General features: G+C 52.6%; 1 protein-coding gene across 6 annotated transcripts; it reads left to right on the top strand.

Moving 5' to 3' along the window:
• Nucleotides 1–2: 2 nt before the first annotated feature.
• On the top strand, nucleotides 3–17,620 carry ZDHHC7 (zinc finger DHHC-type palmitoyltransferase 7). Of its 6 annotated transcripts, XM_065925130.1 has the most exons (10): nucleotides 3–231; nucleotides 743–900; nucleotides 1,647–1,878; nucleotides 9,738–9,823; nucleotides 11,426–11,746; nucleotides 13,085–13,209; nucleotides 13,612–13,708; nucleotides 14,150–14,231; nucleotides 15,044–15,174; nucleotides 15,776–17,620. In XM_065925130.1, the coding sequence occupies exons 5-10, from the start codon at nucleotides 11,432–11,434 to the stop codon at nucleotides 15,950–15,952; spliced, it is 927 nt and encodes a 308-aa protein (XP_065781202.1). In that variant the 5' UTR covers nucleotides 3–231; nucleotides 743–900; nucleotides 1,647–1,878; nucleotides 9,738–9,823; nucleotides 11,426–11,431; the 3' UTR covers nucleotides 15,953–17,620. The 6 variants fall into 6 exon arrangements, with proteins under 6 accessions (XP_065781202.1, XP_065781201.1, XP_065781200.1 ...); XM_065925129.1 differs by lacking the exons at nucleotides 743–900; nucleotides 1,647–1,878 and adding an exon at nucleotides 7,214–7,267; XM_065925128.1 differs by lacking the exons at nucleotides 743–900; nucleotides 1,647–1,878 and adding an exon at nucleotides 7,166–7,267.
• The last annotated feature ends 1,768 nt before the right edge of the window (nucleotides 17,621–19,388 follow it).

The raw sequence follows: 19,388 nt of genomic DNA, 5'->3' as shown, positions 1-19,388 counted from the left end.
CGGGAGCCGAGCCTCCGCGCTTCCCGGGCCGGCCTCCGGGTCTCGTGTCCCCCTGGGCGGCCGACCCCCTCCGACCGGCCCGGCGGGACCGAGCCGAGCCGCGGGGCCCGCCGTGGCCCGGCCATGAGCGCGGCCGCATGATGCGTCCCTGCCTCGGCCGCTGCAGTCGCCGCCGCCGCCGCCGCCGATCGGGAGGAGCCGCAGCGCCGGGCGACCCCGCCCGGGCCTCGGGTGAGCTCGGCGGGCCGGGTCGGGCGGGCTGCTGGCACCCGGCTCTCCCGGCCGATCCGGGGCCCCCCGTCCGCCAGTCTCGGGCGCCTTGCTCCGTCCTGCTCCACCGCGCCCCGCCGCACCTGCGACCTTCCCGAGTGCCTCTCGGGGGCACCTCTGTGCCGGCGCTTGACTCCTTCCTCTGCCGGGTGTCTCCTCGTCCCTCCTTGGTGCACCTCTCGGGGTAGGGCCCGAATTGCAGCCCCAGCTTGTTGCCTGACCTTGGGCGTGACACTCAGCTCTCCCAGCCACAGCTCCCTCCTTTTGATAGCTAATAAGGTGGGGGTTGTTAGGGCCAGAAGACACAGTAGCTATAAACCCTCAAGAGTAGTTTATGGGCTTGCATTACAATAGACTTTCTTAAACATCGCCTAAGGCTTCTCAAATGCGCCTGTTCTTCACTTCTTTATACGTTTTTAGCTTTTCTTTTTTGTTCTTTGCCAGCTCCCTCCTCTTCTTTTTCCCTGTCCAGGATCTTTTCAGGGGTTACCTACCAGGCCACCTGGGACAGTCAGGTCAGCCTTCAGGGCAGTGTTTGAATCTTGCTGCAGCCAGAATCATCTCTCCTGAGGAGTCATTGCTGCTGGAACTGTCTCTCTTCGCTATTGGATGGAGACACTTTATTGGCTTGTGGGTAACCGGTTTTATGAGTGTAAGAACTGTCCACATAGCTGCTTTGTAGCTTTTTTTTTGCTGACCAGGTCCTGTAAAATGCAGTCCAATCAGTGCTACAGTGCTTAACATTTGCAGTCTGCTTAGCATTTGTACTTAATGCACATAGATTTATCTATTTTACTGCTACTGTCTCAAATCTCAGTCTAGAAAGCTAGACCCCCGTCCGCCAATCTCAGGCCCCTTGCTTGAGGGTCTGGAAATCTTGGTCAACATATATTCCTTCTTAGACTGTTCACCTCAAAGATGGTGAATTGAATCTTCTGATACTTTTACAACTTTTAATTTTTTTCAAAATCAGACCTAGTTTTTTGATACTGTCTTACAACTTTTATGAAACCAAAGGCAACTTTCAAAAGTCACCTTGTTAAATTTGCTTGTTAGTAGGTTGGGATACTTGATTAAAGAGAAAATCACTGGGGGTATTTGAAAAATGGGGTGGAACACACATGTTAAATTGCATCTCTTGAACATTCTGGTAAAAATGGAAGGATCAGAGTGATGGACACTATTTGGATTGTGTACTTTCTGGAATGAGGCTGGTAGGTTAACTTTTGAGTTGTGAGGTGGAGGAGAATGAGACTAAATGAAGGCAGTTTCCTAAAGAATTCATAAAACAGGTGGAACTCTCTGCACACATTTCAAGTCAAAGTCAAATGAGTAGACATGTATACAGAGTTTGTTTTTTGTTTTTTTTAAACCAGTGACTCAGAGCCTGCCTCGATTACAGTGAGTGAATTGAGAAATACTGGCATGACTAGAATGACCTCAGTGAGAGAGAAAGTACTGAAAGGAACTCTGTATAAGAACTGTCTTGAGCCAGTCAAAAGCCTGGATGTGCCTTTCCACTTTTACTGAAACTGTTCCCTGCAGACTTGGACCCTTTGGTGACATAGGTAATACCATCTTTGTTAATTTGAGGAACTGGACCGCACAGTAAGTTCTCATATGAAGTTAATGCTTGGGATGAATTGAGTACTAGTTTTCCTGATGATTGCAGACCTTCCCTGCTCCAGACTACGCTGAATAGCTCTAAGGATAGTTTTCTTGAAGCAGCTTTTTGGGGGTCAGTCAGTTCAGTCGCTCAGTCGTGTCCAGCTCTTTGCAACCCCATGGACTGCAGCGCATCGGGCTTCCCTGTCCATCACCAACTCCTGGAGCCTACTCAAACTCATGTCAATTGAGTCTGTGATGCTATCCAACCATTTCATCCTCTGTCGTCCCCTTCTCCTCCCGCCTTCAATCTTTCCCAGCATCAGTGTCTTTTTGGGGGGTATGTTTCTTTAAAGTAATGTTTTATTTAATTTTTTGGCCACACCATGAGGCTTGTGAGAACTTAGTTCCCTGAGTCAGGAATTGAACCCATGCTTTAAGTAGTGAAAGCACAGAGTCCTAACTACTGAACTGCCAGGGAGTTTCCTAAAGTAATGGTTTAATTATAAAATTAATACATACTTGTTTTGTTAAAAAAAAAAAATCAAACACTAGAGCAGAGCATAAAATATAGAGTCCCAAACACTTACTCTTGCTCCCTGTTGTCCCCAAAGCCAGTGTCACATTAACAACTTGTGTGTGTCCCTTCAGCTGTAGAACCCAAGAATTGAGCCACCTGCAGAGCTGGTCAGCTACAAAGTCTAGAGGGAACAGTTTACCTTGTCTGTACTTTGGTCTGCCTGTTCTGGGATGGCATTTCATCAATCACTTGCCTCTGATTTTTTTTTTTTCTCTTTCACCCACTTCTTTGCCTCTATCTACAGACATGTTCTTGTCTCGATTACTGCTTGATTCCATTCTTGAAAAAGCACCAGTAGAATTTTATTAATTGTCTGATAAAATCCAGACTCCTCATGGGGCCAAGATAATGCCTTATATTGGTACAGCACCTCATAGTTTTGAAAACACTATCCTGCAGTGCTCTCTGTGTCTTGGGTGCTTGGTAAATGTTTGGTGAATGAATGATCTTGCTGGGCAGAGTGGGAGTCTTCTAAGGAGGAGACAGCAGGAGCAGAAGCACGGGGCCGGGGGGGGGGGGGGGGTCCACAGACACAGCAGGGAAACAGCAGGAAGGCTGGGCGAAGAGCCCAGAGACGCCCGGGAGCCAGATTCAGTGGAGCCCTGAATGCCATGGCCCCAGGGCTTGGCCCCTCTATCGGTTAGATTCTGCAGAGGGACAGCGAGAGGTGAGGGAGCCTGAGCTTGGGTCGTGGGAAGGCGGGCAGGGGAAGGGCCGAGCGGCAACAAGTGTCAGCAGCTCCTAGGAGGAGGGACGGGGAGGAGGACTTGGGTCTCAAGGGGAAGGTGCATAGTAAACCCTGGGTGTGCGGGGAGCATTATCAGTTAATGGGAGGAGAGGCCGGCTCTGTTAAGCCGGCGGTTTAGGTCATTCTGGGAGGGCACGGGGCGTGTGCAGCCCCGGTAATTAGCAGGAGCAGTCAGGATAGAGAGGCTTCCAACTTCTCTTGAGACAGGCTTTTTACAGCGTTATCTTGGTTGAAATGCTTTTAATTCTTAGCGTTCTGTATTTCCAAAACTCACTCTGTTACAGAATGCATTTTCTAAAACCAAGTGCTCTGGGAGGCCGTGTGTTTTAATGGAAGAACATGGGCTTTGGAGTCAAAACTCCGAAGTTGTTTTTTTCTTAAACAGACCCCCACCTGACTGAGAGGCTGTGGCTGTGGTACGGGGATAAAGGCGGGAGCTTTGGTATTTTGTCCTTGTGGCTTCGAGGCTGCTTTGTGCAGCCTGTGCACTCCTGGGGACACACCCAGAATAAACCCTGCTACTGGGGGTCCCGGTCCTAACCTGTCCACATTACCCCACCCCAGGCTCCCACTTTTGACTCTTTTCCCTAGTCCTTTCGTGTTCTTGTGGGCTTCATTTTTGCTTTTTCTTCTCTTACTCAACAGGTATTTGCAGAGGTCAGGGTGTGCCGGGGATAAGAGTAGAACATTCCATTGAGGTGATGACAGCGGAAGGAGACAGTGGGGGTGGGAGGGAGGTGAGGGGGAGGTCCACAGGCCCCACACGGGAGGCCTGGGGGTTTTGTTCTAACCATAGAGGCAGCCACTGGCTGGTTTTGATAAACCCGGGAGTGGCAGGGTCTGACTTCTGTCTGTTAAAACTGGCTCCAGATGCTGACTGGGGAATGGGTTAGGAGCCGGAGAGCAGGTTGGGGGTGCGCAGAGGCCGCGAGTGTATAACAGTGCTGGTTCATGCAGCCCATGTGAGGGCTCCTGAGCCTTCATCGGGCGAGGCAGGCTGGTGGAGGGTGGCGCACATCTAGGCAGGTTTTGAAAGTCAAGCTCACAGGAAGGACCTGCTCATGGGTGAAGTATGGAGGGCTAGGGGAGAAGAGTGACGTGAAGGGTGTGTCCTGAATTTTTACTTTGGCAACTAGGTGGTGGTGCAGGTGCTGTTTATCAAGATGACAAGGTGGGATCCCAGCAGTTTGGTGGGTGGAGAGGTTTCTGCTTTGACCTGACTGTGGTCTTGTTGGGTAACCGATCAGAGACACTCAACAGCACATTCTTCCTTTGGGGGTTTCCCACATGCATTTTCTCTAACTTGACGGAACTGAGCTCTTGGAGATCAGCTGGAGAGCACACAGCCAACGAGGAAAACCCAAGACCCCGCCTGAGCACCCCAACACTGAGGTGTCTGTGGAGAGAGGGGCCAGCCAGGAGTCTGGGAGTGGCTGGCGGGGAAGGGGAAGTAGCCCATGTCGCCCCCACCTCCACCGAGAGCCTTGGCTCCTTCTGTGTTTCTCAGTTTGACCTCTTTTGTTTTAGTATGAAGGACCTTTCGAGAGAGGTTGCATAAGTTTACTGTTCACAGAATGGCCGATGTGCCAGCATACCACTGAGACTTGGCTTCGGTCCGTTGTTTTTTTTTCCCTCAAAGGTTTATATTCCGTTCTTCAGTTTCAGTAATTTGAGAAGAAAATAGTGGTTCATATGGCATACATTATTGGTCTGGTTTCAAAGCCCGAACTAAATCTTTCATGATTGCAAATGGATGGAAAGAACATTTAAGAACGTAATTGCAGTGAATGCACTGGGCTAGGTGATCTGCACGCTCCCCTCCTTCAGTGAGGAGCCTGTGTCCCTGTCGACTCCCCGCCTCACCCAGGCCTGTGCTGCAGCCGTGCTGCCCTTCTCCTAAGCCTCCCCTGCTACAGAGCAGCCCGTTGGCGGGGCCACATGTGACATCTTCCCGTTATCCCCGGTTATGGCACCTCCTTGGAGTTCTTAAAATTCTCCCTGGAAGCTTATTTTTTGGTCATAATTATTTCCCTTACATCATAGTAAGTTGAGAAAACAACAGGAAATCCAGAGAATGAACTTTAGACCAAATGACGGAAAATGTACCAGGGCGGACCATTAAAGAGGATAAATCACACACACAGGTGCCCCTGCTGACCCAGCCTCAGGCCCACCTGGCTCCTGAGCCCACCTGCCAGGCCTGTGTGTGCTGACTGCTCCAGCCATCGTGCGCCTGCCCCCATCTGCTCCCTCCTGGCCCTGCTCTGGGTCCTGGCAGTCCCTCCTGGTTGCCTGCCTTCCTCCTTCCACCCCAGTCGTACTTGGTCAGTGATGGCTGTAAAACATCTGTTTACCAAAGCCCCAGTGTCTCCCTTTGCAGCAGAACCAAGTGCGGAATTCCAGATGTCCTAGCTTGGCCTCTGGGTGCTTCCTGGGCGGCCCGGCCTCCTTCCCTGCCTCCCTCACACTGGGGGCAGGGTGGGAGGTGCTGCAGCCCGTGGGTTCCCTCTCCTCCCTCCGTGCCTCTTGCACCGTTGCCTTCCTGGTGGACACTGTTCTGTTCTCTGGACAGGATGAGCTGTTGTCGGCTCTTTCCATCCTCACTCTCTGCTGTCACTGGGGGAAACACTGAGACACCACTCCGCAGGCCGGTTCCCATCTCTGGTGTGTAAGCGCTCGTGGGCCGGGGGCCTGTCTGCGGTCGAGCATCCTGCAGGCCTCGTGTGGTGTCTGGAGCTTGGGGGCCCGCCCCCACGTCTGAATGCAGCAGATCTCAGGGCGCTGCGTCTGCTTCTCACGCCGCCTCTGTGCCCGAGGCAGAGAATTGCTTACTGCTCTTTTTTATAGGTCAGCAGTGGGTGTTGAAGAGTAGAACAATGCTGAGTGTAAAAGCAGTGCATTAATGTAAACATGAACACCAGACTCTAGGGTAGACATTCCTGTTATTGCAATAGCAACTGATCCCCGAAGAATACTGATGTCTTTTGTTTACTTGTTTTCAGTTTGTTTATGAGATGCATTTTCTGTCTGTAGGCATGAAGAGAAACACTGGGGGAGGAGATTAATAAGACACTTGCCCACAGATACTGTCAAGGGTCGACTGAAACAGGGCCTGGCTCAGAAGGCAGAGTCCGCGGGGAGAGCACCTAGAATGCGGCTGTTACCACTCCCTTCACACCTGCACACGCACCTGTGCTGGTGGTTTTTTCTCTTCAGTTTTTAGTTGAGGAATAATTCATGTAAAATGAAACGGACAATTTTAAGTGTGTAATTTTTTGTTTTATTTTAAAATATGTACTCGGCGTGCTGAGTCTTCGTTGCAGCATGTGGGATCTGGTTCTCTGACCAGGGACTGAACCTGGGCCCCTATCTTAGGGCTGCGTCCTAGCCACTGGACCAGCAGGGAAGCCCCCTAACTGTCCTCTAACAGTTTGCTGAGTTTGGTCCTGACAGTGTGTGCGTGTCTGCAGCCTGCTGCCCTGGCCACGTAGGGGACTTTGCATCAAATCAGAAAGCTGCCCTGGGGTCTCTGTCCTTCCCTCTTGTGGTCCAGCCCCATTCTGAGTTCTTTCAAAGTACATTAGCTTTGCTTGGTTAGAGGGCCATGGAGATTGACTCCTACTGAATACATTCTTCTGTGTCTGGTTTCTTTCACTTAGCCACATTGTTCCATGTATCTGACCTCCCCCCATTTTTTAGTATGAGTTGTAGGAATAAACGTGGTGTGTTTGTTCATCCCCGGGGCGGGGGGGGATGTTTGGGAGTTCTGGTTTGGTGGTTGTGATGAAGGGAGCAGCTGTGACCAGCTGTGTGCATGTTCTGTGTTCACACTCACGCGTGTGTCCTCACTCACGCAGTCGTGTCCGGCTCTGCAAACCCAGGGACTGTGGCCCACCAGGCGCCTCTCTCTGTGGGATTTCCCAGGCAAGCATGCTGGAGTGGGTTGCCATTTTCTTCTCCAGGGGATGGTCCTGACCCAGGAATCAAACCCGCATCTCCTGCATTGACAGGCGGATTCTTTACCACTGAGCCACCTGGGAAGCCTGGGTCACATTCACCTTGAGGTAAATACCTAAAAGTGGAATTTCCAAGTCACAGGGCGGGTGTTTGGTTTAACTTGGAGAAAGTGCCAGACCACTTTCCAAAGTGGTTGCTGTGTTGGTTACTTTTTAAAATTTATGAAAGTAACTGGGGATTTGACCTCACTGTAGAGATTCTGCTTAGGCCCGCGGCCTGGGATGCACTGACCTGTGTTTTGCAGAATCAGTTTTCTTTTAAAACACTGCTAACATAAGCTCATTTGAAGATATTCAGAATGAATGTGAATGAAAAGTGGAAAATATTACTAAGCATAATTAGGCATTACTGGTTCAGCACGTTATTCAGCATTTAAAGCTGTTGGCTATGCATAGATACTTGAATAAAGTTACTATATGTAAATGCCATATTTTAAAAGTCAGCTCTGGGCTTCCCTGGTGACTCAGTGGTTAAAGAATCCGCCTGCCAGTGCAGGAGACATGGGTTCGATCCCTGATCTGGGAAGATCCCTCACGCCATGGAGCAACTAAACCCAAGCACCACCACTCCTGAGCCTGTGCCTGGGAGCCGCAGCTGCTGAGGCCCACATGCTGTAGAGCCCGTGTCCCGCGAGAAGAGAAGCCGCGGCAGTGAGAATCCCACGCACCCCAACTAGAGAGCACCCCCTGCTCTCTGCGACTGGAGGAGAGCCTGCAGAGCAACAAAGACCCAGCTCAGCGAAAAATAAATACGTCAAGTTATAAATACACACAGTTATCAAAAAGAAGGTCACCTACTGTAGTTTAAGCAGCTTGTGGTCCATGGCCACATGTGTTACTAAGAGTTCCGAAGGCACTCAGAGTCACAGGGACACCAGAGAGCTTTGGTGTGCGGGCCAGCGCTGGCTGTGGGCAGGAGGTTGTCTAGCTCAGCGTGGAGGCGGGCAGGGGAGCCTGACCCCAGAGCCAGCACGGCGGAAGGGGGCGCACGTGGCCAGGATGCGGTGAGCAGCCCCCGGTTCCTGGGGGGACCCAGAGCCCGTGCCCTGGAGGAGACCAGGGAAGCTTAGCCTGCCTGCTCCCCAGTCCCACCAGTGCCCTGGTGCCTCACCGTCCTTCACGCCAGCCCTCTGGCGTCTTAAGTTAGGGGTCTTGGTTTGAGAAAACAGACACCAACCGAGGGTTTGCCCAGCAGAGCAGTGTCACACTGTAGGACGCTGGGTGCAAACGGAGCGGGCCGGCTGTCAGGCGCCGGGGCTGGGGGCTGGGGCAGCAGTGGAACCGTGCCAGGAAGGACATCTCGGCTGGGGGCTGGCTGCCTTTGCCAGACATCCTGTCGTTCGGAAGTTGGTCCTCTGATTCCTTCTCTCCTCTGGTCTTTCTGACTTTTCTTCAGTTTGATTTTTAGTTGATTTACAATTCTGTGTCAGTTTCAGTGTTCAGCAAGGTGATCCGATTATATGTATATATATGTACACACACATATGTGTGTGTATATTCTTTTCCAGATTCTTTGCCATTATCATTCTTACAAGGTGTCAAATGCAGTTCCCTGTGCTATAGAGCAGGTCCTTGTTGCTTATCTAGTTTCTATATGGTAGCGTGTATCTGTTAATCTCAAACTCCTATTTCCCCTGCCTCTTTTTTGTTTAATTCTCCTTTCTGGGAGGCTTCCCATTCTCTCTTCCAATCCTGTTTTTAAGATTTTAAAATTCTATCATACCATTTTTCAATAAGTAGGGAGTTCTCAGAATGTTCCTCTTTGTCTCACAAATACAGTCTCTTATTCCTTCAGTTTTCTTCCCTGTGCATTATACCTGTTCTCAACTCCTGTTTCCCTCTGGCTTCTTTCTGGGGCTCTGTCTCTCATGACACCTGGTTGGGGCTTTCTCCAAAATATGTGACTCTTGGCTGTTCGCTGACATTTAAGCATGAGATCTGCCAGGTGTGTGGAGGGGGCCGTGTCCATGGTCAGCTGGCCTCTGGCGGCCCTGCTCTTGGGGAAGGCTGGCAGCACTCTGCCCTCTCTGGGGGATACCCCCACCTCGTGGTGTCAGTCGGCCTTTCTTCCTGGGCCAGATGAGTGCTTCCAGGAAGGCTGTGTCTGCTCGCCCACCTGCCAGTGAGCCCGGCCGCTCCTCCCCGTCCCGCCTGCTCACTTGTGCCCCCCCCTCCCGGGGCCCTTCCCCTGGGGGCCCTGGCGCACCTCTCACCTCTCACTCCCGTCGTTTGCTGCAGTTCCTCGGCTGTGGCTGGTGAAACAGTTACCTATGGAAATGCAGGCTGACTAGATTTGGTCTGGATTATCCCCAGGGCTCTTTCTCGAGGGATTTTGGCTTACAGGTTTTATTTAAAACCGGGGCTGATGTAACGGGGGAGTAAAATGGACAGGTTTAAAATTTTCAGGATTCTCAGTCAATTTACTAATAAGGAAAACCTACAGGAGTCATGATTTCATAAAGATAGTTCTGAATGCCAGAACAAGTAACTTTTCTAATTAGATTTTATTATCTTCCAGATCCTATAACATAGGACAGTATGCACCGTAAGATCCTCAAGAAAAGGCACAAAATATTCAAGTGATGTCTAGTGATAACTTGTGAGGTAAGTGTCTCCCTAGGTATATAATCACTGTTCCCTAAGTGTTCGCACTGACTTGCACCCATTGATGGTTGAGAGTCCCCTCCTGTCTTTGGTTTGCTGACCACCTACCCTAAGAGTATAGTGAGTCTCTGGAGCAAGACCCCGATTATTAGCAGGAGTCACAAAATGAGGGTAGTTCTCCAGTCTGCATCACTGGGAAGGTTTTGCTTGAATGGCTGTCCCTTAAACAATGGAGATCTGCAGCGTTGCCCTTGGTGTTCTGGGAAGTGAGGCTTGCTTTAACACGAGGACAAACAGGTTCAGGGGTGTAGACAAAATCCCATTAAACTAGCCATGAAAGTAGAAAACCGATGATACGGTATCTGCTTGGCCTTCAGTCAACACACTATGCTTTCAGGTTTCTCTCAGGAAACCGAAATCCAGAGCATTCCTTTCGAAGGTGCTGCTGCTGCAGAGTGAGGCTGCGCCCTCGCCCTGGGGTCGCGGCGCCCGTTGCTGTGCTCTGGTGTTCCCAGTGTCTAGCTGAGTTGAGCCTGAAGGAACAGTTTCTGCACTTCCTCCCCTCCCTTCCTGTTACACTGACACGGCGTAGGTGCTGTGACTCAGCGGAAGGCACCTGCGCTCGGTCACCGAGAGCCCAGTGTGCGCAGCCCAGCCTCCCCACGTTCATGGACTGCTTTCTTGAACATCTTGGGAAGTAACTGTGGGGTATGAGACACTTCCCTCTCCCTCCGGGTGGGTGTTACACATCTGGCTCTGAGGCACACAGCGGGACACAGCGGGACCCTAACGTGCCCCTGGGACGGTCCCCGCCCAGGTTGGTGTGTGCGCGATCACTCTTCCTCACAGTCAGAGCTGCCATCTGCGCCCCTATTTCTGGACCAGACAACCGTGCTCTGACGAAAGGCTCTTCCGTCTCGGGACGCATGGCTCTGCTCCCTGTCCAGCACCCAGGTGCCACTTCTCAGCCTGCAGCCTACCTGAGGAGTAGCCATGCAGCAGTGGGATTCTGGCCAGAGGATCTTCTCAGCCTTGGTGGACATGTATGACCCACTAGGAAGTTTGTGTGGCAATCACCAGGCCACTCGCCAGATCTGAGAGAGGGACCAACTTCACACTGTTGCATCTGGTTGTAAATGAGATGAGAGGAGTTATAGGGGTAAAGAGACAGCAGGATGTTTATGAGGAAAAGTGCATGTCTGACCCTACACGTTCTTGCCTGTCAGGTAATTTCCCAGGAAATGTGGGAGAGTTGTCAAAAGAACAGACCAGTGAGTGAGGGAAACTGTCAAAAGAATGAGAGAGGAAGGGCATTCTAGGAACAACATAAAGAAGATGGAGATTAAAATAGGAGCCTGCCTCAAAAACATGCTCACCCATTGTCAAAGAGTTAGAACTCGGGGGAAGGGAGAGCACACGCAGGGTGAGATGGAGACCCGTCGGGTGAGAACCCTGAGCTCTGCATCCGGGGGCCAGCGTGGACATGAGCAGCAGGAGTCACCTGTCCACCAGGCTTGGTCCCCTCGGGCTCAGAGCCTGGGCCCCGCAGTGTGCGTCTGGCCGTCATCCTGCTGAGGCGTGCCCCCTCCCGCCTTCCCGCAGGGAACCATGCCGTCCTCAGGGCACCGGCTGCGGGACGTCGAGCACCACCCTCTGCTGAGCGAGAATGACAGCTACGACTCGGCGGCCTCCTCTCCCGCCGAGGCTGACGCGGCCGACAGGGTGTGGTTCATCCGCGACGGCTGCGGCATGATCTGCGCCGTGCTGACCTGGCTGCTAGTCGTGTACGCGGACTTCGTGGTCACGTTCGTCATGCTGCTGCCCTCCAAGGACTTCTGGTACTCCGTGGTCAACGGGGTGGTCTTCAACTGCCTGGCGGTGCTCGCCCTGTCGTCTCACCTGCGTACCATGCTCACCGACCCTGTGAGTGCCCGCCCTCGCAGGGCTTTCCTGCCAGGTCTGAGCTGGGGAGACACCAGCGGCTGTGGCCGGAGGGTCTCACACTCCCGTGGCCTTGGGGGTCAAGTTCCTGGGCACAGGCTGGCGACCTGGTCCGCAGTGTCCCCGCCTTGGGCTGCACATCTGTCCTCTGAGCACGTAGGAGCGCTCTTGGGTGGGTGGGTGGGTGAGGGTCACGTGCCTTACTGTGGAGCAGTGAGTGTGTGTCCATGAGAACGAAGGGGCGGCACTCCTAAACCTGGTCCCTTTCTTCTTACAGAACATGTGACCCTCCCCCACATCATTTCCTTCCGGCGATAGGGCAGCCTGCTCGGCTCCTGCGGGCCTTGGAGCCCAGTGGTCCTCGGTCTTCACATGTGCCTGCTGGGCTTTGCAGACGTGGTGTCAGCCCGGGCGCGCAGAGCTGGGCTCGGCTCCTCTGTCCCCGGCAGCGGGCTCTGTCTTTACTCCTGCTGACAGCGGTGCCTTGCCATCTTCCCCGCCCTTGATGTCCCCACACACCTGCTCTCTCCTCCCTAGTGGGGCTCCTTCTCCAGAAACATGTATTTCTGTGTAAAGGACAAGCCCCATGGGGCACAGAAACGAGACCCAGGCCTTGCTCCCAGTCCACATGGCCATGGCATCCAGAATGATCTTCCAGACATGATTTTCACTGCCTGTGTCCACCGCCCAGAGAGCAAACCCTCCACTCTGCAGCCTGTGGCCCATGGCCACCCAGCACACCGGGTTCCCCAGCCCTCTGCAGCTCCCCAGTGCTGGGAGCTCGTATGGACACCCTTTGAGAGCCTAGTAGCTACTCCCACCCCTGGGGCCGGACACCTGGGGGTCAGGGACCCAGGGCACAGTCCTCAGGCTGTGATAGGTATGCAGGGAAGCATTATGTAACTGTAAAACACGAGATAAAGTCCTTTTTCCGACTGTTTTGTTCAACCACCCCCTGCTGCAGCTGATAGGAAACCTGTGGGTGTGCTTATCAGGGACACCCTGCCCAGAGCCCAGGGTGGAGAGAGAGTGGCTGAGCAAACACAGCCAGCCTCCGGCGTGTCCTGCATGAAGTTGGAAAAATCCAAGTGACTCACCAAATCATGAAGGATAATGTGCTACTTGAGTTTATTTTATAGCTTAATTTTTCATGGAAACAAAACTTCTGGTCCTACATTACGTAATAGCTGTTTTTCACATTGATATAAGTGGCAAGAGCAACATTATAAATGCTAAGACTAATTCCTAAATTTACTGGGTTTTTTTCTTTCTTAAAACTTCAGTTCCTCCCAGCTAAAATACATTGTTATTAAACCATAGGGGGCAGTACCCAAAGGAAATGCTACTAAAGAGTACATGGAGAGCCTGCAGCTGAAGCCCGGAGAGGTGATCTACAAGTGCCCCAAGTGCTGCTGCATCAAGCCTGAGCGTGCCCACCACTGCAGGCATGGCGGCTCTGCCCCAGGGGGACCGCGGGCCCCGGGCCACGGTGGGGGGGGGGGGGGCGGGCCTGAGCGCGCCCACCACTGCAGGCACGGCGGCTCTGCCGTAAGGGGACCACGGGCCCCAGAGCGGGGGTGGGGATGGGGGGGGCCTGAGCACCCACCACTGACAGCAGGGAACCCATTTCCAAGCAGTCTGAATACCCACCACTGGAGGAACCCATCCTTAGGGCAGCCTGAGCACCCCCCCCACCACCACCACTGGGACCACTTCGAAAGGACATCCTGAGCACCCACCTTCCCTGGGGCAGGATTCCCTGGGGGCGCCTCTTAGCAGAGCTGTTTTCAGTGGGTGGTGTTTCTTTAGAGCACAAAATTAGTGAAAATCTAACTTCTCCTTCTCAGCATTTGCAAAAGATGTATTCGGAAAATGGACCATCACTGCCCATGGGTGAACAACTGTGTCGGAGAAAAGAATCAGAGATTTTTTGTGCTCTTCACTGTGAGTAAAGATACTACTCATGCAGTGATTTGTGTTGAGTCTTAATTCTTTATCTACAGTCTTACCTGAAACAAGTGTACATTTATTCTGACATCAGACCTGCAGTCCCTTCTCTGGGGTTCAAATTACAACTGTGCTGTCGCTGGTGGGGAGTCGCCCAGCAGATGAGTGTGTGTTGCCTGTGTTGCTCCAAGTGTTCACTGTGATTTAACTCTCTCCTGGATACCTTGTTCAGTTGTCATTAAAACGTGTTTTCCCCATGGTGTATTAGTCTGCGCAGTTACTATCCTTGGTCCCGAGTGACCGCAAGGAGGCATGTCACCTGCTCCCTCACTGCTACTGCCCACCTCCCACACCCTCCCTGAGTCTGAGGTGTAGCAGTGGACGCACAGGTCCTCACCCTCAGGTCCTGGCACCGTGCTGACCAGTGTCTCCCTGCAGATGTACATCGCTCTGGCATCCGTGCACGCGCTGGTCCTCTGTGGGCTGCAGTTCATCGCCTGCGTCCGAGGACAGTGGACAGGTAGGCTGGGGGGGCGGCTCCTCGCTCGTGCCGAGGTGGGGAGAGAGGGAGGAAGAGGCCTCCAGTTTCAGAGGAAACCCTCGCAGTTGTCTTAGGTATTAACGGATTACCTATCATGATGAAGCTATATATATATATATATATATATATGTACACACACACACGCGCGCGCGCAGCTGCCTTAGGAATTAACGGAGCATTTTAAGAGGAGAAGGTGGGCAAGTTCTCACACTGCCGTTTACCTAGAACGATGAAGCCATATATATATATATGTACACACACACACACACTCTTAGTCTTCCTTAGTCAGCTGATAGTTTCTGCTGAGTTCCATTTGTATCCTGCAGACCTTTGAGACTGGGTGGAAATTTGTATGATCCCCGAGGCCTGGCGTGTGCTCTGGCCACTGGCCAGGCATCATTCAGGGCCATCGGATGAAGCAGGACAAGCCATGCGGCATGGACTCGTGTGTGTGCCCTGCTCACAAGTGTAGGCACAGGCAACTCCCATCTTTTCTGACTTTAGTTGTATTTTAATACACAGTTCAGTACACGAATACAGTCTCAACAAAGCCTGGGGAAATACGGGTATTTGAGGTCTGCCGACCAGGCCGTGGTGGTGTGAATGCTGGCCTGGTAGGACCACCCTCTGCCCCGGGTGGACAGCAGGTGTGCCCGTGAATGAAACAAGCTCGCGTCTCTGTGGACAGTGGCGCAGAGGAGGCCCTTCCGCGAGCTGGACCCCCGCACCCGCGGCTCAGGATGTTGGGGGTGCTCCGACGTGCCTCACAGCCAGCCCCCTCTCGTTCGCAGAGTGCAGTGACTTCTCCCCTCCGGTCACTGTCATCCTGTTAATCTTCCTGTGCCTTGAGGGTCTGCTGTTTTTCACTTTCACCGCGGTGATGTTCGGCACCCAGATCCACTCCATATGCAATGACGAGACGGTACGCCCCTCCCCTGCTGGGTGTGTGTGGCCTCAATGCACCGGAGTGGGTGGGCAGTGGACGCAAGGGCCTGGTGTTCCCCAGGAGGTGGAACCTTCATGGGAGCCCCCATGGACCATGACAGCTTCACTGCCTGTGTCCCTCTCCCCGGGCACAGCTCAGGGCTCAAGGGTCCCTTTGATTTGAAAGTCAACAGAGCCAGGCAGGTGGAGCCAGCAAATGCCCCGTTTCTCAGAGACCCCGCCCTCGGCAGCTGAGTGAGTCGCAGGGACTGGATCACATTCATGCCTTTCAGCTGAAGGCCTCTAGCAGGCACTTGAATTTCTAAGACCCAGAAAAAAGATCAGCGCCTGGCCCAGAGGACCGGCTCCCCTCACACCCCGGGGGCTGCCTGAGCTTTGCACCCACCTGGAAGCCCCTGCTCAGCTGTGTCTGATGTGGTCTGGCCCGGTGGCTAGAGCCCGGCTGTCTGCACAGGGGCCCGCAGGGCTGGCACCAGGACGTGTGGTTTGGGTGGTGGCTGCTCACCTGCCCTTCCTGCTCAGTACCTGCCCAGGGTTTTCCCGCTGCTGCCGCCCACTTGCTTTTCTTTCTCTCCCAGGAGATCGAGAGGCTGAAGAGCGAGAAGCCGACGTGGGAGCGGCGGCTGCGGTGGGAAGGGATGAAGTCCGTCTTTGGAGGCCCCCCCTCACTGCTCTGGATGAACCCCTTCGTCGGCTTCCGATTCAGGCGACTGCAGACGAGACCCAGGAAAGGGGCCCCAGAGTTCTCAGTGTGAGACCCTCTCGTCACTCCAGAACTTGTCCATGGACTTAAATTATCTGGGGTTGGAAAGGGTATCAACAGCTCTCCTGTGACCCCAAGGGTGAGTGGACCAGCGGCCTGTAGCGAGCGGGGCTTCACACGTTCATGGTCACAGACGGCAGGTTTCCCCCACGAGTGACGTCACTGTCCAGTAATGAAGGGATGTGGCCGCACGGAGAAGCCAGATGTCATTCCCTCCCTGCTCAGTCAGGAGTCTGTTAACACGCTCAGCGTTTTCTAGGAAGCTGTGTGGGCTGTTACACGGGTTGTTAGAATCCTATGTGCCGAGCTGCTTTCCTCAATCATGAAGAAAAGCCAGTCCAGTGGACAGGAATGCCACGGTCGGTGGCCCTGGGACTCTTCGGGCCCCCTCAGTCCAGGAGGGGTCTGGACACAGGAGCCCGTGGGGGCTACGGGAGCAGCAGGGCTGTATGTTGCTCCTGGCCTGAGGCCAGTGGGCCCTGACCCCATGAGCAAGTCCTCGCGTGTCAGTGTGTGTGCGTGCACGTGTGTTTTAAAGTGGGCCGTGTTGTTCAGGCAATGTGTCATGGGGGTGTGCTGCAAACAAGCTATTTTTTAGAAACCAATGTTTCAGGGAAGAGGGGCGAGCTGTGCGGGGTCCCCTCCCATGGGGTTTACATGAATGTATTGCATACTGGAGAGTATCGAGATCCAAAGAACAGTCACTCCTGTGTGGTCTTCTGTTGCCCTCCCTCCTGTTTTCAGTTTATTTGAACAATCTGGAGTACCTGACAGGGCTTTGGAACCGCACTGTGTGGTTCTGGCCAGATCAGCGGCATGGACCGGCCCCTCTGTGGCCCCGGGCTTGCACAGCTGACCCTGCAGGAGGCGGGCGAGGCCCTGAGAAGGGGAAGGGACCTGGAGGCAGGAGCCCTGTGGACCTGGTTTACAAACAGTATTCAGGATGGCAACAACTGGTTTGATTTTTTAGATTCTTTCTTTCTTTCTTGGGGTATCATTTTGTTTGTTTCTCTACCCACGTCACAAGTGATAAAACAGGACCCTTGGTGCAGAGTTTAAAGTTATGCCAGAAAGCAAACAGCTCCCCGCCCTGGGGATTCGCCTTAAACTTGCCTGGTCTGTCCATGTTTTACGGGATTCCACCATCTCTGACAGTCTGGGGTCCCGAGCCCCCTTCCACGCTGAGAAGAGTGGGCGTCTCCCACCTGGTCTCCACGCCTCTCTGCCCACCCATGAGCCATTTTGCTTTTGTTTGAATTAACCCATCCTCTATCCTGACCGGGGCTTCACCATTCCTGATCCGGGCTGACAACAGATGTAGCCGAGGGGAACGGGCTGCAGGGCAGAGGTGAGGGGGCTCTCACTGCAGAAAAGGGGGTGGGGGGTGTTGAGTCACAGCCAAGGACAAACAGGAGACAGGAGTTCCCGAGGTTGTTCTGCACACTCATTTGCACATCCGTCACTGGGGTTGGATGTGTGTACTGAGTTTCAGTGTGAGGCTTTTAATATGTATATCCTGGTTATCAATAAAAATTATCGAAGTGGTTGAATCCTGTGAGACTTGGCAAATATGTGCAAATCAAGTATACTTGACTTTTCAACCTCTTCTTTCAATGTAACTTTTGTAAGAAATAAAGTCACCAACTGACATTGTCCAGCAGTTTGTCCAGTGGCCGGTTCTTGGGGGGTTGTGGGCGTGTCTCCGTGCTCAGCTTTGCCTCGGTTCATGGACGCCGCACCCAGGCCGCAGTGTCCAGAGCCCCTACAGCGCCTGAGACGCGTGATTCAGCACCAAGGTCGTGCTCACACAGGTCGCCGTTTCCACATTTTTCATTTTACTCTCAGTTGATGCACCTCCTCTCACTTAGCTTTGCACTAAAGCTTCCTTAATTTTTTAGTGTATTTAGAAATAAAAAGTTTTAAAAATCCCTTAATTGCTTGCTGGGATTCACCAGTGAAGCCATCTATTCCTGGACTTTTATATTGGGAGGTTTTTGATCACTGGCTCCATCTCCACATTAGTTATAGCTCTGTGCAGACTTGATAAAACTAGAAATGAAAGACTATACATTATAACCGATGCCAGAGAAAGATCACAAGAGACCACTGTGAGCAACTATGGCCAGCAAGCTGCATGACTAGAAGAGGGGGATCAATTCCCAGGATCAGAAACATACTGAGACTATGTCACAAAGAAACAGCATCCACTAGAAAACATCAGCCGAGGTGGGTGCCACAGTGTGTTTGGGAAAGCGTGGCCAGTCATCACTCTGGTCATCACTGCTCTGGGGAATGCAGAGGCAAGTGCCAGCGGCACATACTTTGTTTTGAGGAATTTGTGGGGGCAACGTGAGACCTCAAATCGCTAAAGCAGCAATGTTCAAATCAAATGAAACGTCTGAGGTTTAATTTTGCTTCTATTGCATCTCCTCGTTCTGTCATCCTTGAGGACGTCGTGTGGAACAAGTCAGGTAAGAAGAGAGTGCTCCTTCAGAGTCAGCCGCCTGGCCACTGCTGGGATCTGCTGAGACCGTGCAGGGCGGGTGGCCCTTGCAGGTCTGCCGTCTTGAAATAGCTCTGCTACTTTCCTTACCCCAGCCAGCCTGAAGAAGGGGTCACTCTGCTCTGAGGCCAGTGGCATGTCTGTCTGAAGGCCTGGAGACATCTTCGGATCACCAGGTGCTGCTGGGCCCACTCTGAAGGGGATGTGGTCCTCTGGGTGCAGATGCTCTGACTTACTTGCAACACAGGCACGGCAGCCCTGAAGTCCTCTCCCCAACAGGCCTGGCATGGGACAGCCAAGCTCCATACGCCGTCTAGCCACAGGGCCACCTGGGCACCAGGAAACTCAGACTCAGGCAGCAATCAGTCCTCCGATACACCAGCACCATCCCCAGGCTGGGAGAACTTGCTTGAGTTTCAAGAAAAGCCCCAAGTATGTAGATAAATATGGTGATGATCGCCAAGATGTGATTTTGACATTTCCAGTTTCCAAAGTGCCTTCCTCTGTGACCGGATCACATGTTCCCTATGAACTTCCAGGCTGATAACAGTGCACCCATTTTATAGACCAACAGACTTTCATCGATGTTCTCAGAGGGAGGAAGAAAGGAGTGAGTCCACATGGACGTTTAGAATAAAAGCACTTTTTTCTAACCTAGATACGTCTCTGTTTTTACTTTTTAAAATACTGAGTTCAGGGACTTTCCAGTGGCTGAGACTCTGCGCTCCCAGTGCAGGGGCCCAGGTTCAATCCCTGGTCAGGGAACTAGATCCCACATGCCGTATCCACAACTAAAGGTTTCCATGTGTCACGGCTAAGACCCAGCGCACTCAAATACATACAGGTATTTTAAAAAGCACTGAGTTTAAAAACAGTAGTAGTAATAACTTCTTGAATAACAAGGAACCGAAAACAACAAATTAAG

This window comes from Muntiacus reevesi, chromosome 2 (genome assembly GCF_963930625.1).
Source record: "Muntiacus reevesi chromosome 2, mMunRee1.1, whole genome shotgun sequence".
NCBI classification, from domain to species: domain Eukaryota; kingdom Metazoa; phylum Chordata; class Mammalia; order Artiodactyla; family Cervidae; genus Muntiacus; species Muntiacus reevesi.
The sequence above is the reverse complement of the archived record's forward strand: the minus strand, read 5'-3'. Positions and strand labels throughout refer to the sequence as shown.

Bases quoted from the DNA above. Each gene is read 5' to 3' on its own strand.
- ZDHHC7 (XM_065925133.1), top strand. From the start codon at position 11,432: ATGCCGTCCTCAGGGCACCGGCTGCGGGACGTCGAGCACCACCCTCTG. The intron at 13,210-13,611 runs GCATGGCGGCTC...TCTCCTTCTCAG, and splicing joins GAGCGTGCCCACCACTGCAG to CATTTGCAAAAGATGTATTC. The intron at 14,232-15,043 runs GTAGGCTGGGGG...TCTCGTTCGCAG, and splicing joins CGTCCGAGGACAGTGGACAG to AGTGCAGTGACTTCTCCCCT.